The 25,822-nt window shown below is 40.5% G+C and overlaps 4 protein-coding genes across 8 annotated transcripts in view; 2 read left to right on the top strand and 2 right to left on the bottom strand.

The window, feature by feature from the left end:
- Positions 1–1,473: 1,473 nt before the first annotated feature.
- On the top strand, positions 1,474–13,750 carry LOC100743850. 2 transcript variants are annotated; one of them, XM_003486042.4, is made up of 6 exons: positions 1,474–1,616; positions 3,805–3,937; positions 4,971–5,101; positions 9,715–9,864; positions 10,352–11,274; positions 12,772–13,750. In XM_003486042.4, exons 1-6 carry the CDS (start codon positions 1,532–1,534, stop codon positions 13,003–13,005), a joined length of 1,656 nt encoding a protein of 551 aa, XP_003486090.1. In that variant the 5' UTR covers positions 1,474–1,531; the 3' UTR covers positions 13,006–13,750. The 2 variants fall into 2 exon arrangements, with proteins under 2 accessions (XP_003486090.1, XP_024220215.1); XM_024364447.2 differs by lacking the exon at positions 4,971–5,101 and adding an exon at positions 5,166–5,278 and having other exon boundaries at positions 12,772–13,048.
- A 1,558-nt stretch (positions 13,751–15,308) lies between these two features.
- LOC100743968 (prolactin regulatory element-binding protein) lies at positions 15,309–17,377 on the bottom strand. The gene is made up of 4 exons (XM_003486043.4): positions 16,967–17,377; positions 16,490–16,869; positions 15,724–16,418; positions 15,309–15,628 (listed from the first exon to the last, which is right to left on the bottom strand). The coding sequence occupies exons 1-4, from the start codon at positions 17,102–17,104 to the stop codon at positions 15,543–15,545; spliced, it is 1,299 nt and encodes a 432-aa protein (XP_003486091.1). The 5' UTR covers positions 17,105–17,377; the 3' UTR covers positions 15,309–15,542.
- A 17-nt stretch (positions 17,378–17,394) lies between these two features.
- Positions 17,395–19,659, top strand: LOC100744084 (NADH dehydrogenase [ubiquinone] flavoprotein 1, mitochondrial). Its single transcript, XM_003486044.4, has 6 exons — positions 17,395–17,522; positions 17,707–17,774; positions 17,866–18,534; positions 18,625–18,857; positions 18,953–19,156; positions 19,250–19,659. The coding sequence occupies exons 1-6, from the start codon at positions 17,474–17,476 to the stop codon at positions 19,434–19,436; spliced, it is 1,410 nt and encodes a 469-aa protein (XP_003486092.1). The 5' UTR covers positions 17,395–17,473; the 3' UTR covers positions 19,437–19,659.
- A 766-nt stretch (positions 19,660–20,425) lies between these two features.
- Positions 20,426–25,822, bottom strand: part of LOC100744401 (RNA pseudouridylate synthase domain-containing protein 2-like) — a 181,859-nt gene continuing 176,462 nt past the window's right edge. For 2 of the 4 annotated variants that reach the window (XM_012394635.3, XM_033318431.1), the window contains 2 exons: positions 25,616–25,792; positions 20,426–24,978 (listed from right to left, as the gene is read on the bottom strand). In XM_012394635.3, coding sequence (XP_012250058.1) covers positions 24,223–24,978; positions 25,616–25,792 — 933 coding nt within the window. In that variant the 3' untranslated portion in view covers positions 20,426–24,222. The remainder of the gene's footprint in view (positions 24,979–25,615; positions 25,793–25,822) is intronic. The other 2 variants (XR_004460857.1, XM_012394634.3) reach the window with 2 other exon arrangements.

Raw genomic sequence — 25,822 nt, forward strand, 5'->3', positions numbered from 1 at the left:
TAAATAAACGTGTTGCGCAAACGTGCAACGCTAACAACGATAGGGAGAGAATGCAGCAGCCGGTGGTAGTTGGGCAAAGGGGTGGAAGGACGAGAGACGAGAATTATTTGGCAAGCAACGTTAAGACCGCGTAAATAATTCAGGCAGCCGTGCGAGATACCGGTAGAAGCAAATGAAGTAGAAGCGGAGAAACAAAGAATCCCTCCAAAATTCTGCCTTATGAAGGAGACGTATACGTGGCTTACGTTGCGGGAGAATCGGCGATTCCATAATGGCGTGTTTTAAAAGTAATTCGAGTTTTTCATAGGTGCTTCCGTGGTACGATGTTTCGTGATTTTCTAAAAGCTTCGTTTTGGTTTTAGAGGAATTAAGAGGAACGACGAATTCTTTTTCGTTATTTTGTCGAAAATACGGTAGAAAATTCGTTGGGACGTATCTTGCCGAATTTTACGCTAAAAGCCGAGAGGTTCAAGGTTTGTGTCGTGTCGACGAACATGACATACAGGGCATTTTTCGTGGAAAGTTACTCGGCCACGTGAACGATACTTTCATCGTGAGTTTTACGAGCGCGAGCCATTTTTCGTCGCCCCCTTTTAGAGCTGCCGCTGTCAGCCGATATTTTCGTGGAGGCCGTAAAACGATGCGTAAAGCGCGTTTTCACTTCTACACGGACCTTGTAACGCGGACCTTGAATACACTGTAGACCCAAACGAACTATATTTTCGCTATTAAATTTGATCCACCTGTTCAAAAATTAGCAATTCGATCGTAATTAGTAATTAAATTCGTATGATTTTGGACACAAGAATTAAAGGAACAGAATAGAGATTTCTTTCACTAAATATTATAACGAATACCGTATTTTAAACGAGAGTAGGATATTTCACTTGCAAATTTTTCATAAGTTATTCGTAAGTTCCATAAATTATTTTAACGTGTTATACGCGTTACTCGGTATATTTCCCGCAAACGCATAAATTTTAACGATCATTGCGAATTGCATTCTCCTCGAAAGACTGAAGATTTTACCATTATTGCCGATCTTTCTTTTTCCAAAGTAATAGAAATTCAAGACACGAATGGCCCCATGTACATGCCTCTCCTCTCCAAAGAACTCTCCATTTAAAGAAAGGTGGAAACAATGGTTAGAAAACTAAATATCGATGAAAGTAGACCAAACCAGGCAAATTCGGGCCACGAGAATAACCAATCGCGTCGAACAAACTCGAAAACGATCGCTCATCTTCTTCCTCTCGATCTCTCGTGAAAAACCGCAAGTAGTAGTCTCTGATTGGATGACGCGAGACAAGGAAGATCGAGACGAAGTGGAATGCCACGGTCCCCTCTCGTTCTCCACGAACAGACGGAAGGAATGGAACCCCTTGTTCTCCGTCTATTTTACGACGTAGGGAAGGTGGCAGCACCATCCGGATGGTGAAAGTCCTTCGACGAAGAGGAAGGAGTGGTGGTGCACATATAGAGGGGCGAGAGGGCGCGGCTTGTCCAGACGCTCTTTGTCCTGACAACGACGATGACGGCGACGACGACGACGGCGGCAGCGGCCACGATGTCGCCAAAGTTCCTGTTCCTTCTTGGATCTCTCTTTCTGTTTGCCGGTGAGTACACACTGTTGCTACGTCTTCCTTATTTCCGTTTGCCCCTGTTCTATTCATCTGTATCGAACATCGCAACAAATTGGTTTCTCGATATTTTTAGAAAGTTCGATTCAAAGAACGTTTAAGCTTTGGATTAAGATTCGAAAAAGTATCTTAAAGTTTGAATTTAGATGGAAGTTGGAAGCGTTAGGAGTCGGAGGATTAAATTCCGAAGAGTTCATAGAAGTTTGATGGCAGTTGAGATTGGACGATGTCGGATTTTAAATAATTGATTTGTTCGTTAAAGAGTTTTGGTAGAGCAGAAGATTCGGTAACGTTGGAAACGTCGTGTTTAGGGTGAAAGTTTGATCGGAAGATGGAGAATCTTTGATGATAAACACGATTTCTCGTCAAAGAGAAACACCTGGCCTTCTAGGCACCGATTCTTCGAATGCCTGTTACAGGTGAAAGTTGCTTTCGACGTTTACAGAATTTCCTTCGGACGAAACGAGTTTCCACGAGAACTTTCCGTTCGAGGATCCCTCGTAGTTTAACGTTATCGTTCCTTGTTTCTTCCCAATAATATACAATCCGTACTACGCTTCAATTTCAATGCAAAATTTCTATTGTAATTTTAAGATAGACGACTTTCGCGTTCTTCTAATTTTCCCCGATGGACGGAAAATTGTTTAATTTTTATAAGTATCCCCATTGATTAAAACGTTCTATTTATTAAAAGAGATTTAAACGTAATTAATTGAAAAACGTCGCGATAGTTTCACAATATAGTTTCACAATAGACGACTCGAGATCGATAGGTTCTTCGGCGCCATGAACGTTCTGGTGACTTCAACGATCGAAGCCGCGACAAGACATGTCAAACGGCTCCTTCAGTACAGCTACGTCAATTCGATCGCGACACCTCTACTGGTTAATGCCAAACTGACGATCGAAAGATCTTTGTTCAATACAAAATCGAAACTCTTCGATCCTAACAAACTTGAAACATTCGAAACAATTTCGATATTATTCCCAAGAGACGACTATTCGAAAAGTAAACTTCTCGACGATAAAATAAAATTCGTACACTTCAAGAAATAATTCTCTTATCGTCTCGTTGATAAGATGAGATTCGTAAGACCATTTCGACCGATGCAAAAGTTTTAACAAAGACAAGTTGTCCGGAAGTGGCGTTGATCACGATTACGGATCACGATTCGTGGTCGTGGATGAAGAAGAAGGCACGTTCGAGACTTGTTCGAACAAGGATGCTCGATCATGGCAAGAGGGATAGAGGGAGAGACAGCCAGAACCTACTTTAGAGAACCACTGTCGCTTCTCTCCCCACTCGTGTCTCGTTGCCCTGACATTTCCAAGACTTTCTACTTCTACGGGGGTTCACCGACCCCGTCGTATTCGGTTTACGATCTCTAGAGATCGTGGCTTCCAACGATCGCGACATTTTCCTTATACGATCCTCACAATACCGATCTATGCCCTTCTTACTCAAATGTCACGCGAACCGCTCTGTCGGTGACGTTTCCTTCTTTTATTCTTCCAATTTAATTACGGAGGTCCGTGAAAATAACAAAAAGTAGGTGCGTGCTCCCTAGACGGTGTCCATTAAGATTCGGATATTTCCGATCGAGAGACGAGATTATTTTCACGTTCCGTTTACGTGTTTCCGTCTATCAAGATCGACGAGAAAAAGAAGGAAAGAGGAAACACGAGCGAGAAGTAAATTAAGTATTTTTTAACTTGCCAACGCTTTTACAAAAGAAGGAAAACTAGGAACTTGCACTTAATCGTGTCTAACCTAACTTATCGTTAGATTCTTTAATGGGACGAAGAAAGGAAGGAGCGATGTTGCGAAGTCACGTTAGAGATTGTGCTCGTGGATCGAGAAACGTTTATGTAATCGATGATAGAAAGTACGTAATTGTTAGTGGTCAAAGCCGGAGAACGAGGCGTGGTATCTCTTTGCTTTCGAAGATCGCTTTTATTCGAGATCAGAAACGACGAAAGCAAGTTTTACGATTCTACTTAAACACCAGAAGTAGCGAATCCGTTAAAGCGACGGATTTCAGTTTTCTTCTTTCTAGGATTGCTAAGAACGTGTAAATTCCCACTTTTACTTTTAAACGAAAGCTATATATACATATTCATTAAAGGATTTCTTGATCGTTTAACAGCGTTTTTTAATTTCCAGGAACGCAGGTCAGAGCGCAAGACGAGGAAGGAGCTGATGGAATTGACGCAAATGCCGAGGAATTATGCCAGGATAGGCCAGGAGACGAATACTTCCGGTTGAACGTCGAAGGAGACTGCCGTGACGTCGTGAGGTAAATTTCCATCAAATCGTCGTACCTAATTCTTATTTTTAAATCGTCGTCTTTCAAATCGGAGAGAAACATTTCGAATAAAAAGAATACGTCACGATCCTTCGTAATGTCGATCCTGCAGCGCGTAAGTAACGCCGAAGGTCAGTGAAGTTAACGGTAGAAGCGATATTTACGAGAAAGATCGATCGTGGAGGATCGGACGGCGAATTCCTGTCTTGGGTTCCTTCGCGATCGAATTCCGCGTCGGAAGGTTCAAGGCGAGCCTGATACCAGATACAGGACTCGCCTTCCAGCCGATGACGACAGACGGTGTATCCTGACTCATTCGAACGGATAAACTATTTCATCGTCAAGGACGCGCGGGCAAAAATATTCTCAGAACAAGAACGCAAGATCCTGTCGCGGAACGTCGCGTATCCTGGAAGAATTCGACGAGTTTTTGCGAATCGTAAAACGTTATTTTGATTCTTTTATGTTCGCTCGTCCTTTTATACGGATTATATTACTACCTTTTTTTTATAGAATTCTTTAGGAAAGATTTATTCGCTTGGTTCTAGTGAGAATTCCATCGCGAGCCTCGTGAATCTTCCGTTTTTATTTCCGTTTTTATCGATTTTTGCGTGGGTTCGTTTATTGACAAAATAGCACTAGATTCTACGCGTAGCGGGTACAGTGGGCGTCAGTCAGTATGCAGCCCATTGAATCTTTTGTATTTCATTCACGATCGATGACAGACATTCGTTAAAAATAGATTTATTTTAGACTTTCTTTTTTACTGTTTCGTAATGTTCAGTACAATCTATTTGGATTTCTACCATAGCCAGATAATTTTACGATCAACTGTACATCGTATATCAGATACTATAAACTGTAAGAGGATTACAGCTCGTTACACGTGACGAAATATATTCCTATTCGATGTGACGAATACTCGGCAAAAATAATAGCATCGATAGAAAGAATAACAGCGAGGGATTTTTTAGCAGGGTTTTAAATATTTTTTAAATTGGAAAGAGTTAAACTTGAATCGCAGATGCGACAAAGCGAGCGAGATTGGAGTGACCAGATTGGCGACCGTACGATGCCCAACAGGTCTGGCATTCGACATCGAGCGTCAAACGTGCGACTGGAAAACGAACGTGAAGAACTGTGACCAACTCGAGAGTAAGCGATTCCTTTTGATTGCTAAGTTTAACTGAGCGATTTGCTTTCTGTCCGACACGAACAGGTGCACGAAATCCGGCCTGAAGCAAATCACGTGTCCCAGTGGACTGGCCTTTGACTTGGACAAACAGACCTGCGACTGGAAGGGCAAAGTCACCAACTGTGACAAGCTCGAGAGTAAGTCGATGTATCGACCAGGTTGAGCCGAAGTACCTGTCTCCGTCTCCGGTGTATCTGTTCCTCTGGGAATGCGTTTATAATTTGTTTATAATTTGTTCGACGGTTGTAATTTACGCTTCTTTTTCCCATCGATTAATTTTCTATATAATCGAGGAACAGAAAAGTAGGGATAGGTCGGTTAAACGCACTTCCCTTGGAAAGAACACCATTTTGAGAAGATTTTTCTTTCCTCCTTCTATTAAGGACGATGAAAAATGTTTCATAAGATACGGAGAAGGCCGGTTCCTTCGTAGATTCGCAACGTAGCCCGCACCATTCGTAAGGTAGTACTAACGCACGATTATTCTCGCCCACGTTTGAGATTCATCCACGATCCTTCTCGTCTCCGAAAGAATAAAAAGAAAAGAAAAGAAACAGAAACGAAGACAAACGATCAACGTCGTACTTCGCATCATTTCATCAACTCTCTGCGTATCGTTCTATTTCTTGAAAATTTTACTTTCTTACCATCGAGTTCGCGCTGTCGAATTTTATCAACGAATTAAGAATTAATTTTTTGCTTTTAATATCAACGTTTCGTTGATTCTTAAACAAGTATGTAAATCTCGGATTAAAATGAGAAAAGACTGGACTAACCAAGAACCAATATTCTTTCGCAAACTAAACGAAATTCTAATGATACAATATCGAAGTGCATATAAAGTTGGAACGGAAATACCTGAAGCTTAAACGCTCAATGAAATCGAGTTTTCTATACTTTCTAAAGTCACGCAAAAGCGATTCATTCGCAAGTTTGCTGAAATTTTTCCACCTCGTCACGGTATCTCGTAGTTACGCGAACGGCACAAGCGCGAACGTTCGATACGTTCGCCGCAGTGAAAATACACGACCATTACATGCGAGACCACTTTCGAGACGTTGTAATCTCCAGTCCGGCCACTTTCGATTCGCGGCCCAGAGACTGGTTTCGATTTTGAGCGAAAGTGCAACTCGGGAGACGAGAAGCTCGTGCCTCGAGCGCGATCTAACCCAGTTTCCAGCTCATCGATGCTCTCTTCCTCATCGATTCACGCAATTTTCTCGATTCACGTCGCATCACTAACACCGCGAATATAACAAGCTTCATCCATCTCGCCGATTCTGATCTAGTTGCTTTCTAAACTGTTTAAATTTATTCATTAAGACATTCCGTGCCATCGATATCGTTCGAATTTCAAAATTAAACGATCCAACAAAAAGGAAGATCGTTACGCTCGTTCGACGATCAAATTTTCCAAAATATCTGGCATATCTGGATCCAATCGCGTAAAAGATACCGAAAGAAAACTATTCAAAGATTCGCCGTTCGTGTCGACCATTAATTCTAGATTCAACGTGAAAATAGAGTTATTCCGTGCTTCGATACGTCGCGTATATCGATCTCCCGAAAACGATCCTCGGCACGCAATGACTTTTCAGCTTTATAGAATTCACGCTCACACGCTGTTGCACCTGTACATATCGACACCATATATACATACTACATACTCACACATCGACAGACGCACGATTCTTTCTCTTCGCGATCGCTCCAGGTACGAGGTAGCACGTTCTCAATCGCTGATCTCGCTCCTATTTTCTCTCTCCATCTCCCCCTCCCCCCTTTCTGTCTCTCGTCTATCCGTCTCGCTATACATACGCATATATCACTCTTTCTCTTTTTCTCTTTCTTTCTCCCGTTATATTCTGTCTCTGTCTCTCTTGCTCTGTCTGTCCACATCCAGATCGGTTTCGCTTCGACGATCTGGCCTCCTTAGAACGGCTCCTTGTTATTTAGTCGACTCGTTCGCTTTTACCGCTCGAAACCTGTGCGAAGTATTCGAGCGATCGATCATATTAATTCTCTCCTTCCCTCTTTCTCTCTCTCACCGGATTAATCTCATCTTACCCCGTTGCGAACGCAGCGTTTTCCAGCTGCCGATCTCTATCTTCCTCCGTTCTCGCGCTGCAGCCACTTTTTTTTTTATTTCGCGCACTCGTTGTCGTCGCAATCGAGTCGAATTCCTCCGCTTCCGTTTCGAAGCGCGCGTCTCACGCGAGACCCGCTTGCTCCGATTTGGTTTCGCGCGAGAAAAGAAACAGGCGACTGCTCATTTTCAAGGAAATGCAAATGGCACTTGGTTCGATCATCGAATCGTTCGCGCTTCAAACGGCGTTAAGTTTTATTTGCGATCAGAATTTGACAGATCGATTCACTTTGAACGGTGTTAAGCTTAATTTACGAGGAGAATTTTGTAGATTGTATCTACTAGAAAATCTACAAACGTTTATGACGTTTGCTTTTTCTTAGACAATTCTCGTTTCCAATGTTTGGATCTGTCTGGATTGGAACCGTACCGTAAAAATATTTAGAAAGTTTGTCGCTACCAGACAGCTCTATAATATTCGAGAACTTTATGTATATTGAAAATTTGTATTCGTCGTACGTACCGTGAATTATCGATCTATTTACTTTACAGCCGATTGATTTTAATATACGGTACAACCTCGTTCCTGTGTTCTGCCTTTCGAGCGTCAATGATCGTAACAATATATCCTTGTTGCGTCAGAAACTATTAAAAAATGACCGATTTTTAATAAACTCGTAATTTCAAGCGAACTAAAAAGCTCGGTAAAGAAATATTACCTCTAATTAGAATAACTGAAACGAAAAAGGCGTAGAAGGTAAAAGAGAAGAATTACAGAGTTAATAATTCAACCGCGAACATTATCTTGTTTCTTTTATGTTTCCAGCAAACTGCATTACGAGTTGAAAGCGCAGTGCCGCGAATGAAATTAAATCGGACCAGTCTCGTGTGCTCTCCGTCTATTTTTTTTTTTCTCTCTGCTCGCCATGCGTATGCGTGTACCTGTTCATACACGCGCCTGTACGTGCATATCTACGCGTGTATTGGTCCACTTGCAATTCTCTTTTCTCGCGCTCGTTCTCTCGACGCGTGGCACGTCGAGGCACCGTCTCACTTTTTATTTTTCCGCTGCCTGTTTTCGCCTTTCGCAACAGTCCATCTCTTCACCACGTATCTCTATTCTCTCTCATTATTATCTCAACAGTGCCTGCGTGTGTGTGTGTATCCATATCTCTTCTCATTTTATTTACAGCGACTCGCGAAAGTATTCGAAGATTTAGCATAGAAAATATTTATGAACATATTACGTATATTATACAGAATATTTCGTATAGTGTACATGATATATTCAGGAGAAGTTTTTATAAATATTCGGATACTTTCGTAAGTCGGTGTCTTTATTCGTAATAAATCATGGAATTAGCTACGTGCGAATCGCTGCGAGCCAACGATACAAACGATACTCTCGACGTGAACTCTTCTCGTGATGGGCAACGTTAGCTCGTCGATGTTTCGTCTCTCCAACACTCCGGCTGTCGCCATTTCGTGTCTTTCGTTCCGTCGTATTCCCAACGATCTTGAAGGTTTCTCGAGCAAAGAATTCGCCGGAGAAATCTGCGATTCTTTTTAGAAGATCTTCAAGACCGATTCACGAGGATTTTCTTTTATTAAATTTTCTAATTCGTTTCCTTCGTCACGCCCATCACGTCGGTTCTGCTACGCTTTTCCAGTCGCGAGACGACTAGAAATCAGAGGGAAATTCCTCGAACGAAAAGGAATTGAAGAGAGGCTAACGAAAAGGCCGGTTGAACGCAGTGGCGTAGGAACTGTTAACGCAAGGCCAAACCAAATCCTCTGATAAATTGCTTGATACCTTCGTGATTTAACCCGTGCCGTGAATAACAGCACATCGTTGTATATCCTTTACAAATAGCCAGAATAACGACGAATAAATAACGCGAACAAACAGAAACGAGTAAGAAACATGGAATCTCGCTATGGTATTCCAAAGTTAATTTCGTTACATTCACGATCGAAGACAATCACGAGGGTGTTAAGAAAGCTGTCCACGTCTGTACGTAAAGTCCACATGTACATAGATACCAGATTACACTGGCAGGAAACCGTAACTGGACGTACAAGATGTAATTAGTCCGATACTTAATATCCAAGCTGGCGAGGTACCGTAGCTTTGGGTCACAATTAATCCCGCACAGTAACAACCTTTAACCCTACCAAAGATTTTCCATGCAGAAAATAAATCGATTATTCTAATATTATAGTATCCCATCCCGTAAGTAGTTTTAACTACGACACCTATTATTTCCATCGATAGAGGGTTAATCGATTTCTTCGGGAATATATTTCTCCAAGTAGTGTCACAGGTTCCTGCGCCACTGGTGAGCGCGCCACGATCTTTTGTACATAAATTGGGCAAAAGTAAAAGTAGAAGTTACAGCTATGGTGAACGCCAATGGTCCCGTAGTAGCGATTGGTTGTCGCGTATAAGCCGACAAGTCGGCCCGTTAACGAGGATTACGTTTGCAGAGCCGCGTAAGGTGTTGCCCATCCTGAGGACCGACGAACCAGTCTGCCCCGAAGGGAAATTGTCGTGCGGTAACGGCGAGTGCGTGGACAAGGAGCTCTTCTGCAACGGTAAACCCGACTGCAAGGACGAATCCGACGAGAACGCGTGCAGTAAGTGTCGATTTAATCGATTCGCGATCGCAATCCGCGCTTCTTTTGGTCACAAGTGCGGATAGCGAGGTATAGCAATCGGTGACTTTCAGCGTCGATGCGAGGAAAATCTGTCGATACGTTACAGTGGAAACTTTGAACGTCGATCCTTTAAATTCGAATTTCCCTTTTCTTAATATCGCTTTAACGATCTCGCGAGAAAAGATGGTATAGTTGAACTTTAACGCAGTACGTTCACTACAATGAACAATGTTATACTTGTTTTACACATAATTTTATACGTTGATAATTATGCAAATTGATGTGTGCACAAATCACATACGCTCGTCGTTGACCAACAATGTATCGATACTACGCGTAGTTTTAATTTTTCTATGAAAGTTGAACATCAGAGACGTACGTTCTCTCTCGAGAGTCTTAAGACTCGCGTTAGCTTCAAAATTCCGCAATGATCGTTTATTAATCTTCGCCACATCTTCCCCCACAGCTGTGGAAACCGATCCAAATCGCGCGCCAGACTGCGATCCAACGCAATGCGTGCTCCCCGACTGCTATTGTTCCGCCGATGGAACCAGGATCCCCGGAAACATCGAGCCGTCCCAGGTACCCCAAATGATCACGATCACTTTCAACGGAGCCGTGAACGTAGATAACATCGACTTGTACGAAGAGATCTTCAATGGCCAACGTCAAAACCCTAACGGATGCCAGATCAGAGGCACTTTCTTCGTCTCTCACAAATACACAAATTACTCCGCCGTTCAAGACCTTCACCGTCGTGGTCACGAAATCGCGGTGTTCTCTTTGACCCACAAAGACGACCCACAATACTGGACCCAGGGAACCTACGACGACTGGCTGGCAGAGATGGCTGGAGCTAGACTCATCATAGAACGTTTCGCAAACATCACCGACGGTTCTATTATCGGAATGAGGGCTCCGTATCTTCGCGTGGGCGGTAACAAACAATTCGAAATGATGGCTGACCAATTCTTCGTCTACGACGCCTCCATCACGGCTTCGTTGGGTCGTGTACCCATCTGGCCGTACACCTTGTACTTCAGAATGCCACACAAATGCAATGGAAACGGTGGAAACTGTCCATCAAGATCGCATCCTGTTTGGGAGATGGTGATGAACGAATTGGACAGAAGAGACGATCCCACTTTCGACGAGTCCCTGCCTGGTTGTCACATGGTGGACTCTTGCTCGAACATTCAGACTGGAGAACAATTCGCCAGGCTCCTCAGACACAACTTTAACAGGCACTTCAACAGCAACAGGGCACCGCTTGGCCTTCACTTCCATGCCTCGTGGTTGAAGAGCAAGAAGGAGTATAGGGAGGAATTGATCAAGTTCATCGAGGAGATGTTGGCCAGGAGCGACGTGTATTTCGTTACCATGGTTCAGGTGAGTGAGTTTGATCGAGATTTGAAGGAATGTCTGATCTGCGAGGATGAAATTGCCTAGAAATACCGTGCGGTATGGGTTGGTTCAGAATTGGATAAACGGCGGCTCTAATAGCAGTTTATAGTTAAAGAAATTGTATTTTGATATTTGTTTCTTGGAAAGAACTTTTCTCGAAGCTTCTTTGACTTAATTAGCGTTTATTGCAAATTTTAAAAGAAGACGGAGATACAACATATTATTTAAAAATATTATATTTCGTGATACTAGACATTTTGAATATTATTTTAAAAAATTATATTTTAAACTTTTGGAAAACCTAAAAGTTATTTAAAGCGTCTTTGAAAATCGCATTGTCTTCCCTTTAAACAAGTTAAGCGGAGATTGTATTTAATTCCGGAGAGATTCGCCAAGACTGTTATTACGAGTCTCCTAGTTTATTCCAATTTATCTGCCGGTTTCAATCTCGCCGCATCACGACGTTTCTCATTCATGAGCCATCAAGCCTCGGGCTTGCTTTTATTTATTTCGCTTTGCGTCGATTTATTTTCCACTTTCAATATAGTCACGCGATACAAACTCTCTCTCTTTCTCTCTCAGTATTTCTCTGACTGCTCCACTGTATTTGTAGGATCTTGTACGATCGATTCGTAGACCACCGAAAATTACTTGTGTTAGTTTCGTTCTCGTTCGATTCTCGAACACGATTTCTACTTTGATTACTCTCATAAAATAAAAACGGTAGATTAAATGTGAGTATCTTCCTTATTATATCTAAGAAAATTAGAAATGAAATGACAGTAACATTAGATTAAATACGTTGGTGTCAAATCAGATTTCGAGACAATTTCAAGAATGGAATTAAATATAAACAATCAACCAAATGGTTCGATAATAAGCTAACGATCTTAAACCAAGTGATAACAAATGTCTCTGAAACTCAGAAAAATATGAACACCGCAAACAGGTCACTTTTGTCAAAAATGAATTTCATGCTCCGTCTGACCAAATACATTCTCGTTCTACTTACCACTAATCGAGCGAATACAAACTCGTAATACATAAATCCTTTCCCAGATTAGCCGAGCTACTCGAATTCAAGTTCGCGTTCATATAAGTCAATTTGCTTCAATTAGGGTTTGTTTGAATACAAACTAACGGGTTTTAAACGGATAACTAAAATAGCATTGCCATTTATATTTGTATCATTTATACGTCTTATGGAGAAGAATATCACAATTTAAAAACTGTTTTAATCCTCTTTCTATAGTAAACGGTACATATAAACGATGTTTCATATAGACATTCGCAAAACTCAAAAGTTATGATTCACATCAATTATAAAACGAAATGATATTTTTTAAACAATTCGATTATTAATAACTTCCTACTTCGAATTTTCTATTTCAAGCCGAGAGAAAGACATTATTAGCCAAGTTATTTCAGCCAACATTTGCCTAGAATCTCGTCTGACTATATACCTTCTCATACCACTTGCAGGTAATCAAGTGGATGCAAAATCCGACGGAACTCTCGGCACTGAGGGACTTCCAGGATTGGAAAGAAACCTGCGACGAGAAGGGCCAGCCCTACTGTTCTCTCCCTAACGCCTGTCCCTTGACTACCAGAGAACTTCCTGGCGAAACTCTTCGCCTGTTCACCTGCATGGAGTGCCCGAATTATTACCCGTGGCTGCTCGATCCTACCGGCGACGGTTTCACCGCGAACAAATGAGCACTTCATGGTAGAGATCTATAGATCGTGTGGCGCGTGTTCCTAAGAGAGACCACGCTAAAGTAATGCATCAAAAGGCTTTTCCTTGAAGAACACGCGCCGAACCGTCGCGCGGAAAACGTGTCGCGAACGGAAATAAGAAATCTCTTAGCATAATCGACTTGACGTTGTCTGGTTGATTTCAATTTTGAAAAGAGAAACAAGTGCAGTAGGATTCTGATGTATTTTATTATATGCAGATAAGTTAGAAATTCTTCGTGAGTTGAGATGTTTTTTCTTTTTATTGTGATATTATTGGAACGGAATTTTATAAGTGGGATAGCTGTTAAATTATCATTTTTGTGAGATTCTTGAGTTGCATTCGTGTTATCGTGGCAGAAGAGTATCGTGGGTCTGAGTTCCCCTAGCAAACGTTCGCGAAACGTTTCTGTGGTCGATTATGGTGATCGAAAGAAATGAAAAGAGAACGAAGAGGTTGTTTTTCCGTAGCATAGAGGAACAAGTTCTTCGATTGAACTTATTCATCTTTGTACATAACCACCGTATCCTTGCCCTTCCGATCCTTATCCCTTTCTTCTGCGGGGCGTTGTACGTATTGATCCATCGATCGGTATCGTCGCAGCGCGCCGAACCGTGTACACTGTACACTTGGTTAACGTTAGTGCTTAAGAGACGCGTGAGAGTAATTAAGTAATTCTTAGAATCTTTATTAAAGTATTTCACAATAAACGTTGTACGAAACTGAGCACTTTTCGAATTTTTTTCCAGACCTGTTGAATATATAAAGTGATTTCGAAATCGTGATGCAATTGGCAAGCTCGTGATAAATAAGTCGAACATGTAGAATCCTTCCTGGTTGTATCACGATTAAGGATAAAACCGAAATTTTTTCTACCTATTCCCAGAATTTTCAAAAACATCGACTTTTAATAACATAATTATGATAATTAATCATTTACATTCTTGTTTTCTTGAAACAAGCTTTTAATATTATACAAGAATTGATTCTTGATAATCTTAAATAAAAAAATATTTATTTACCTTATATTTTAAATAAAGAATAAAAAAGATTGAAGCATAAATTTTATTTCCTCTACGATATGATTTAGTTGCATTTTTCTCTTTTCGAACGCTTCTTCGTAACATTTCACATGGTAACCAATCTATTCGATGAAAAAAGGAAACAATAAAAAAGTGAAAAACGAAGGAGTCAATTTCGAAAACTTTCGAATGGAAGGAAATTTAGTTATTCGACACGATACGTTCTCCACAGCCTTGAGAGTTATTGGTAGGCGCCAGCTTTAAGGTCGTAAAATGTCATTACTGACTCGTCCTTCTCCTTCCCATGGAAAACCCTGGGGGCACCTTTCCATTTTGGACAACATTCCTTTTCGATCACGAGTCCTGAATCGTCGCTTAAATAAGCAAACATTCCTTGCACTTTCTTTGAACTGACAAACAGAAATGGAATTTTTTATTTTTGCTTCTTAATAAAAATACCTTGTATTTATCTTCCAGATTTTTCTCATTTGTTTACATATTTGCTTTGTTTATTTACATTTTCTGACTTTTATTTTTGTATAATTATGTGTTCATATTTATTTAAACTTTCTCAATTTGTTTATTTAAATAACAATAAAAATTGAAATTTCAGTTTAGAAATTCAAATTTGGATCTTTTATAAAAATCGGAAGAGGGTAGGTAAAAACGTACAAGTTTGATTTTCAACTTAACAAAGTATATTTGCCCGGTACTTGTTCTATGGCAACGTTTTCCTTAAATGGAATATTACTGTTTCCCATGAAATGCATTATAAAATTGATAAAATTTCATGTGATGCATGCGTACTATTTATATGTGACCAGTTTGGCTTAATCTAAATTTCAAAGTGGACCAATCACGATGTTTCTTATCCGAACATAGTGATCAAAGAATAGAATAAAACTAAAACTTTAATACTATGGCGTATACATAACATTTCACACTCGACATCTATATTCCATTCTACACGTGAGCAATGCACAGACACAATTCACATAAATGCAATAAAAGTCAAAATGAGCTGAGCCTTCTGTACCAAAATAAATGGTATAAATTGATCTTAAAGTGTAAGAAATATGTGAGAAGAGAAGGTAGCTATTTGTGTGTCCAAACAGAAACTTATTTAGAGATATCTATTTACAATTATGTTTATCAAAGAATTTATCTAATGTAGAGTAGTTACTCATCGCAGCATCACTTCATTTGTTTTAACATTAATTGAACGAACGATTTGTTTTAACATTAATTTAACATTAATTAAACGCTCGAACAATCACGCACGTGAATTATTTACTACCGAACAAATTATAGGTAGTAATATCTATTGTCACAAAAATCGTGCACACGTGTTCATAAAATCGTACAGATTATTACACCTTCCTTTCTGTACTATCAATAACATTTATAAACTAAAGAAACACACCTGTGAAAGTTCGATGTATGATATTAAAAAACCCTACACAAAGTACTTGGTATTAAAGGTATATTCTCTCAGGTCATATTCCGAGATAACTACAGAAGATGAACGCTCCACAAATACTAAGGACAATTAGTATAATGACGAACCAGAATGGTAGTGTGTCTATAACAGAAAAAATTGTCAAACGTTAAGATTGTCAAACGTTAAGATTACCAAAACGATATAAGGACGAATAAAAAGATTATTTAATTACTTACATCTAAACGGTATGCTATGTATACAGATTTTGTTATCCACAGAAATGCTGACAACCGCAGTTTCAGTGTTACTAGCAATGGTAGGACCATCTAACTTGGTTGGTAAGAATTCTAGGCCAGTTACAAACATACTATGTGCACCGGGTACGTGCAAAGCTCTCCTCAAACTGAATGCAATGTATATATCCACGCTACCAGAGAACATTGTTCCAACTGCCACAAACTTTCCATCATCCGAGACTGCCAAAGCAGACAGGGTTTCTTTATATGGTACCATCTTGACAACACTTCCAGACTCCACATCCCACATTTGAAGAAAACTAATATTCTTTCCAACCACTGCATTGGAGAGCATAAAAAGTTGAGCTTTTGATTTGTCCTCCTCCAGCTTCCTAAACCTGCACCTTTTATACATATATTTCAATCCATTTGGGGGTGACCAAGTTAAGTCCTTGGATTTAGAACCATTGCTCACATTCCATAGAAATGCTTTGCCATCCTTTGCTATGCTTGCGATCAGTGTGCTGTCTGGACTGAAGTCTATGTCGTCTATTTCTTTCGTGTGAGCATCTAGATCATGTAGTTTATGCAATTGTGGAAATTTCCATAGCCTTATATGACCATCCGTGCCACCAGTGACCATGAATTTTCCATTTGAATTTATTCTAACGATCCTCTGAAGTGGTTCTTCCTTGCTGTAGAAATTTTTCATATTTAGAGCAATTATTTTAGGAAACTTTGCGCACTTTTATAAAAATATAGTTACCTGAAATCTGTTTGTACACTATCTGCTGGCTTTACTATCAATTGAAGTTTCTTGCTCTTAATGTTTGAATTGTCATCCTTGACTTCCTCTATCCTTTCTTCAGGCATAACAGTTTCTTCTACTTTATCTATGTTTTTTCTGTGTCTAATGCCTTCCTTAGAATTGCCGCTGGCTCCTTTGACAACCTCACCATTCTTCACGCTCACCACTTTACTACTCACATCGTACAGCTGACAGTGACTCTCTTGACCAGCTGCAATCCATATCCTCTTTTGATCATTGTACGTTGTACAATTCATAACAACACTGGGACCTGTTTCATGTCTGGTCACTTCTTCCGCAACGAACTGACATCCATTGTGAGACAATTCAAATATTTCCTGTTCATGAAAAATGATTCAATTTAAACAAATTATGAAATTACTCTCATTTTTTATATGTATGTAAGAATGACTAAAAAAAAAAAGGGATTCTTACAAAGCCATTAGCAACCCCAGTCTTCGAGGATCCTCCACCACCACCGACCAAGATATGCCTACCCGTCAACATTTGCAACGTATACAGCGGAAAATTCACCCTGGCCAGCAGGTCACAATTATTTCTCCTGGAAGGCATATTGTTTCCAATTACTACACCAGGACAAACGTTCTTGCTTTCGTCACTGTCGTCTAGACAGGTGTCTATTGATAGCCAAGGATCATGACTAGGCTAGAAAACCGAACTTCCGTCGAGTTTCCCAATTTTTTTACAAGTAGCGAACGACAGTTACGGGACTCGAGTCTTACTCTCGACTTACGCACGCACGCTCAACACGGTTACGATAAGTCTTTCATAAAAACAGACAACTAGACGACAAAACAGTGACGAACACGTATTCAATCCTGTACTAGTTTGTTTCTTGAGTGCGCTGCAAGATGGCTATACTGTGATCTTCTAAGTAGACAGCTCAATATCGCAAATTTCTGCGAGATCGCAAACAGCAAGATGGCTGGCACAATTGTACGTTGTATTCAACTCCCAAGGAGACAATTGGGTAAGATTTGATGCTATTGTGTTTAATTCGTAACCATATTCACGACGTTTACGTCATTCAAGGCCAACCACGATGTAGGGAACATCGATGTTCCGATACTTTTCATATTTAAGAAGAATTTTGACGTTTTACGTTGTCACTAAAAGGAGGTTATGTAATGGAAAAATTTGGTTATGATTTTAAGGTTTCCTTGGGTCACCGTTGTGTAGCCAGCAGCAAAGAACATTTGCCGATGCCGCGCCCGAAGGGAAGGTGCGTGTATTTTATTCCCGCTTTAATTAGTGTTTGTCATATTAAAATAACGTAAATATGGAACGATTTGTGTTATTATCGTTTTTCTTAGAAAAAGGGTGGCCCCCTGGCTGACCAGGATCGTATCTTCACAAATTTGTACGGTAGACATGATTGGAGATTACAGGGTGCTCTGAAAAGGGGAGATTGGTATAAGACCAAGGAAATTATAGAAAAAGGTGCAGACTGGATCATTAATGAGATTAAAGTATCTGGTCTCAGAGGCCGTGGAGGTGCAGGTTTCCCATCTGGCATGAAATGGTCCTTTATGAATAAGCCCTCTGATGGAAGACCAAAATATCTGGTAGTTAACGGTGACGAGGGTGAGCCTGGCACCTGCAAAGATCGTGAAATTCTACGCCACGATCCACACAAGCTAGTAGAAGGTTGCTTAATTGCTGGCCGTGCTATGGGAGCTTGTGCAGCTTACATATATATTCGTGGTGAATTTTATAACGAAGCGTCAAATATGCAAGTCGCCATTGCAGAAGCTTATCAGGCAGGCCTGATTGGCAAGAATGCTTGTGGCTCTGGCTATGATTTTGACATTTTTGTGCAAAGAGGAGCAGGAGCGTACATTTGTGGAGAAGAAACTGCTCTCATTGAATCTATCGAAGGAAAACAGGGAAAGCCTAGGCTAAAGCCACCTTTCCCAGCCGATGTTGGATTATTTGGTTGCCCTACCACTGTCACAAATGTCGAAACCGTCGCTGTTGCTCCTGTATGTAATTATCATATATTTAACGCTATTAGGAAATATACACACACACGTGGAAAATCTTAATTCTAAAATAGAAATTTCAATATATAGACTATATGCCGACGAGGCGGAGCGTGGTTTGCGTCATTCGGTCGTATACGTAATCACGGAACTAAATTATTTAACATCTCGGGACACGTGAACAATCCATGCACTGTGGAAGAAGAGATGTCCATTCCTCTGAAGGAACTCATTGAAAGGCATGCTGGTGGAGTAATCGGTGGATGGGATAACCTGTTAGGTGTGATTCCGGGTGGATCTTCCACTCCGGTTATTCCCAAAAGGTACTTATATATATTTGAATACTGGAAGTAAGAGTCTATAGCACATATTGGTCAAAATTGGGTTAACAGCTATAATTACTCGTATGATGTTGCAGCGTATGCGATACAGTGTTATTAGACTTCGATGATCTCGTTAGAGTGCAGAGCTCATTTGGTACCGCAGCTGTAATCGTGATGAACAAACAGACTGATATTATTAAAGCTATTACGCGTCTTATCAGTTTTTATAAGCACGAATCTTGCGGTCAGTGCACTCCGTGCCGTGAAGGAATAAGTTGGATGTATAAAATCATGAGAAGGTACAAAAATAGTTCTATTTGTTAGCTCTTTTTATTTTATCTAAAAAAGAAATAAATTATATATTGGAAATCATGTAATGAATATCTGTCTAGGTTCGCCCAAGGACAAGCGGAGATACACGAGATAGATATGCTATGGGAGTTGACCAAGCAGATTGAAATGCATACTATTTGCGCTTTGGCGGATGGTGCAGCGTGGCCAGTTCAGGGATTGATCAGACATTTCAGGCCGGAAATAGAAGCACGTATTAAAGAGCGCAAGCAAGCAGTGTCCAATTAAAATAAAGGTAGAGAAACTAGAAACTATTGAACGTTTCAATATTTATTCACCGCAAAACAGTCGATTGTAGAAAGAGCAAATATATATATCTGTAAAATATTGTACTTATTTACAGTATATATATAAGTCGCATTTTGCAAAATGCGGTGTTGTTGAATTTCCTATATAATTTTACCGATAAAAATCATCTTCAACTTTCGGTAATCTAGTAAATAAAATAGATGGAAAGAACGTACTTTGTCTGTATTAATATAGAAGGAAACGTAATTTTTCAAGGTAATTCGATAATTTTTTACATACTGTAATAAGAGGAAAAATAATTTGGTAAAGCGCGTGATCCGAAAGTATTCGTTCTCTAATGGAAACTGAACGTGAAACGCGATATTTTACAATATCTTTATAATTTGAAGAATATCGGGAAATTAAAATAAAACTAAAGTAAAAGGTACTCAAAGAGAATTGTGATTTTATTTCAACGATAGCGGAATCCAAGAAAATAACAGCTTCTAATCTTGTTTGAAATAACATCGATCTTATTTGTTCTCACTGAAAATCCGAGATACAGCGAACGCTAAATCATAGCACATAATGTGACAGTTCGTTCCTGTATATTTGAACAAAATGTACAGGTTGATCCGATTATTAAATTTTTAATAAATTCCTTACTCACGGAATACAATTTTAATTATGATTCAAAAATAATGACAGAGGAACACCGTTACCTAACACCGTTACTAAATCATCCTGTACATTTCAACCTCCAAGTAATAGTATGTAACATTTTTATCGCGTCAAAGTATGTATTGTTTACATTATTCTTTCTTACATCGAATATTTCCAGAATGCAAAATATCATGTTTAAAATATTCAATACTATTAAGTACATTTTTGGATCGAATAAAGTGAAGAAGCTGTGTGAAAGAAGATGGAACGACTACGATGAAACAAAGTTCGACAAGAAGATAAAGGGTACATTGGCACACGATGTGTATACCGAACGATACTTTACATTTATTCGTTCATTATACAAGAAAAAAGTTTTTCTAGCTCTAACGTTTCCGCTGACTATGGATACAGACAATAATGTCGTTCAGATTACAGTACAATGTGCGTATACAATATACAATATATATATATGTATATACATACAAAAGCGTTCGCTCGATTTACAGACCGATGTCTTTCTCTTTCATTCCCTCTCTCTCTCCCTCTTTCTTTCAACACCACTCACACACACTGTCTCTCTCTCTCTCTCTCTCTCTCTTTCGTTCTCTCACACATTCTCTCTCTCCCCTTTTTCTTCTTTTGTCTCTGTGCTACCAAGTCGAGACTGTCTTTTGGAGTTTCTCCTTTCGTCCTTACTCTTTTCTCTTCTTTTATTCCTTTTTTTCTCTTTGTCTTTCTTTCATTCGATATATATTCGAGAGTTAGTTCTTCCCTTCTTTTTCTTTTACTTAAATAAAATTAAGCTAGCTGTTACAATATCGGGATAGCTTGCTATATTATTTTTTTTTCTTTCATTTCGTCTCTCGCCGCAAGCTATCCCGTTGGGTTAGTAAGCGCACACACTGTCTTTTATGATAGGTCCGTTATTACGTTATCTCCTTCCTACGTCTATCTATCTAAAATCTCTGTTCACTGATCTCTGTTTTGCCTGTTGCTTACAAGAATCCGGAGAGGTAACGAGAACTGTTTTCTTTTTGTCTTTTCATGTCTTCTCATCCTGTTCCATTCTCTCGTCCGATAATTTATTTAATAGCTCGCGATTATTACAAAGCTTTCGTATAAAAGATGGTTTTTGTTCCCTTCTTGCGATTTCAACTTTAACGTTGTTGGCGTTTATGTAAACCGTGTTCTCTTGAGCACGTCTTTTATCGTTAGGATCCACTTTCTTCCAACTTCCTCTAAAACTTCTCCAAAAGAACGCAATTTACGAAACTGAGTCACACTGAATCAAAATCCGTTTGAAACTATCCATTCTCCGTGTATTATTCAATGAGCCATACTAAGACAGATTACCAAATGATATAAAATTCGAATGAAAAGAATCGATCGAAGCTTCAGCGAAAGGGTTCGTACGATCTTCTGTCAGAAGAATCAAAATGAATAGAAATGATACAGCGGGATGTAAAAGGATATGTGATACAATCAAATGACAACAAGCTTCATCTTTGGCCCAGAATATAATTCCTTCAAACAATTAAAAGATCCGAAAGGTTTACCATTCTCATCACCTCTTCCAGATATCCCGAGCACGCGATAAAAGCTTATGTATAGCCCCGCTAAAGGAGACGAACGTGACTCGTAGCAAAATAATGTACGACGTTAATCTCGTTATTTCACTCGCTCGATTGTACTTGTTGCAAGTCCTGCCACTTGGACGCGGTCTTATTCGACGCGCGGGAACAAGGTACACGTACACGATATGGCTTGAAAGAAGCTCTCTCTTTCCCTCTCTCATACATATACACACACATACATTTATTATTTTTCACTCCATCTCCGATACACTCGCTCTCGTTCGCCGGACGCGCTCGCGCTCTTTGGCATGATCGTTGGCTATATCCTCCTGGCAAGATCACGCTTATTGTTGGAGACCTCTGCCGCTGGACCTGCGCCACTATTTAGTTTCCTGTATATATAATCAGCCATAAAAATAGACGCGTCTCTATTGCAGTTTCCTACGTCAGCCCCTTGTCTGCGCGGTTCTCGAGGATGAACGCTGGTCGATGATGATTCTTAAACATTCTTGACCTTTTCACAGTAGCAACAGAATAGTAAATTCAGAACCAACGATTTAAAGAACAATTATCCCTTTAGCCTTCGAATTTTTTGCGTTTCTGGTATTGCATATAAAAATACGTACTTTTAACCTTTTATAAGAAATAAATATTAATAACGTTATTTGATAACATTCGAAGACCACAGATGAAAAGACCCAAGTATCTCAAGCTATATCGTTAAAGGATTAAACAATTTTCGGTCACGATCTTGTCTTTTTTATTCTAGTTTGCGTCATGAGCGTTTGTGAAAGAACAAGTGGATGGATGGTGATTGTAGAGATTTCTGGGACGGTTGTTAAAGGTAAGACGTCGTTGAAAGTATGGTAGAATGGATGTTATTAGTCGTAGAATTGAATTTTGCTGATCTACGGGCTTCTGGGTAGCTTGGATCAGGGAATGACGTTACTGTAGCTATTCTACGTTTAGATAATCTGATTAAGAAATACACAGAAGATCGTTTGCCATAGTTACGGAAAGGTGACTGCAGGCGTTTCTAATTAAGGGAATGAGGGTAGATCGCTTGGCGTTAAGGGGTTTGCGCTACTCTGTAATACAGTTTCCATATTACATTTCAAAGTTTCGTTATATCTCTCTATTGATAGAACGAAGCATTTGTTACATAACTGATAAATATTATTTAATTCCCTTTGATAAAAGGGAAAAAGGAAACACAAAATAGCAATCATCTTCGTTAAATGGCGTTAACTAATTGCCCATGATATTTCGAAGGAACTATTTCGATCTTGCATATTCTATCAATAGAAAGTAAGAAAAAAATAAACAAAGAACGAACCCTCTTCGTACGCTGGAAGAAGATCCATAAAAGGGACTGGGTTTCGAGCGTGCTTTCCTTCGAGATCAGAAGCATAAAGATTCCCAGTCGCAGGGGACCCGAGTAATAGAAAAGACCGTCGGCTTTCCTTGTTCCTATCTGCATCATAAATCAAGGACACGAACGATAACGATCCATTCGGGCTTTCGCGGTTGACAGTTGCATCAATCTTCTCTCGTGCGCGCACCAGTGGCAGTGACTGTTCGACCGACCCGTTTACAGAACCGATCAGGATCGTTTCGTCGCCCCGTGCCACGTTGATGCTTCGATCTTTTTACGCTATTCATCGGTACATCCTGGACGAGAATCTACGCTTCCCCATGGGATAACCACAATACCACCGATTCAGATCGAATCACGCGAATTCTAATCGATGCTACGTTATTCTAAATGAGAATTGTGTAATGGTTCTTAGGAGGACAAAATTATGGGCAGTGATGTCACGTATCTCGTGGAATAAGTTTGATAACGAAACGAATGAAATTCTATAAGCAAATTTCACGAACTATAAATCGTTCGATTATCCTCTTTAACGTAAAGTTGTAAAATTATAAAAAAGATAATCTTGTACGATGTACGACCGTCGCTTCGTATCGACTCTCCAATATCAATAGCGAGTAAATCGCGGTGTAAAAGGAGTTGGCGAACAGCACTCTACCCTGTGCAGCTCTGTTCTAGATCGATCGCGCGTCGCAACAACGGATGAACGCGTCAGGGATCAAGGACGGCCTGAAACGTTCCTCGAAGATTCGTCGGAACACCTGCAGGCTGTCTCACGCAAACTTTCGCTTCGTCTCGAGCCAATTAACGCTGTGACGCTCATAGTTCGCCATCCATCAATCTTCCTCGTTTATGATCTACGACGTTCGGAATATCACGGGTGAACCTGTCATTCGTTGAGAATCATCCTGGAAACGATCCCGACAGATTCACCGCGATATTGCCAGCGCGAAGGGCCTCGAATATCAGCGCAGACCAGACGCGACACCAATCTCGGAGGACCAACCGAGAGGTCTCTCGTTTGTTCGCGAGTCCAGCGACCTGGTCACAGGGATGGGTACATGTACGATGGTCGAGATCGCTCGCTGGCGGATGGAAGGCACGGGGTAAGGATATCAAAAAGGGATACGAAGGGTGATGACAGCTCGTTTCGATGCTTCGTGGACCGGAACTATCGGTCTTCTTCGGTCCAGTCGCTGGCTGCCCAAGCCGGAAGTGGAGTCTCATATTCCCAGCCTGGACCGCAGTAGCGCCACGCGTGCAGGTACATGACCAAATCGGATGGTTTCGGGTCTCTGTACTTCACTTTGCACTCGTAGCAGTGCGGATCTACCGTCATTTTGTCGTTCGTGAAACTAGAATCTGGCGGCTCTGATCCAGTCTGCGTGCCTACCGTCACCTTCAGCGATTGTTCCTGTTGTTGTTGCTGTTCCTCCTCGCCTAGGCCAGGCGTCGAGGATGGAGAGGATCCATCCTTGTCGTTGCTCAACGACACGCGTTCCTCTATGTCTAATTTTGGCTTGAACAGACTCATCTCCGAATCTCCATCCATGCCAAGCCAATTTTCTGCGTTGTGGATGCTGATCAGATCTCTGACCAGCTCCTGATCGGTCTTCCCGATGTTACCACCCTTTCCTTTCTCAGGACCAAATACAACGTGATTGTAGAGAGGATCGTTTACCACTGGGTAGCCCAGGTATTGAAGATGGACACGGATCTGATGCATTCGTCCCGTTTGAGGCTTGCAGAGCACCACGGACGACTTGCCGTTGTAGCTGAGACGCTTGAAACGGGTTACACAGTCCTTCCCTTTCTCGGAGACTTTGCACACGCCTATCTTGTAGGATACTACCTCGATCGGCTCGGAGCAGACCACTTCCTCTTCGGGGAACTCGCCTTCCACTCTGCAGACGTATTGCTTGTGAACCTGAAATAAGAATTTATGCGTTGATCGTATATTACCAGATTATTCTAGGTTGCAATTCCTCCTATACGTTTCTCAATTTACCTTTCAGGACCAGTGGAAGTTAACTTTTAAAAGGACTGTCAGATTGTGATCATTTTTCTGATATCAGTGCGATCTATTACAATATTCGATTCTATAGGAAATGGAACAACGTATATATCGCATTCTAAAAATTGTGCTAAGTACCGACGTCACTCTTTCAATATTAAGATTAACATTCCGTTGAGAATCTTATAACACGACTTTACGTAAATCTCTACGCAGTTATTTAATTAAATAATAAGTTAAACGTTATCTAACTTTTCCACTAAGCAATTAATATAGCAGTAATATAGCAATAGCACTTATGAATTACATGTACTACTGAAAATTATTACGAGACGGATTCGATTCTCTTTTAGTATCAAAGTTGACATTCGATCGGGGCCATTGTAAACAATATCTCGTAAAAGTCGTAAATCTTCACAAAACACGAAACGCTATCTAACATGTCTTTTTGTTCTTATCCAATCCGGCTGTAACGGTGTTGGGCAGAATTTATTGGAAAATCCGCGGATCCAAGCAGGTTTCCCTCGCATAACACCGTTACGAAACGAACCTGTCTGTTTCTTATTTGGTGCTCCATCTGCCTCGCTTTCTTCGGCGTTCTACCGAAAAGGAGAATACCGCTGGTCAGTCTGTCCAGCCTGTGGATTGTCCTCAGGTTCTTCAAATTGTATTCCTTCGCCAGAATGAAGACTACCGTGTTGTGTCGGTATCGTCCGCACGGGTGCACCTGCAATTCCAGGATCGGCTCGGTTTATTT

Source organism: Bombus impatiens, unplaced genomic scaffold, assembly GCF_000188095.3.
Source record: "Bombus impatiens unplaced genomic scaffold, BIMP_2.2 scf_0096, whole genome shotgun sequence".
Classification (NCBI taxonomy): domain Eukaryota; kingdom Metazoa; phylum Arthropoda; class Insecta; order Hymenoptera; family Apidae; genus Bombus; species Bombus impatiens.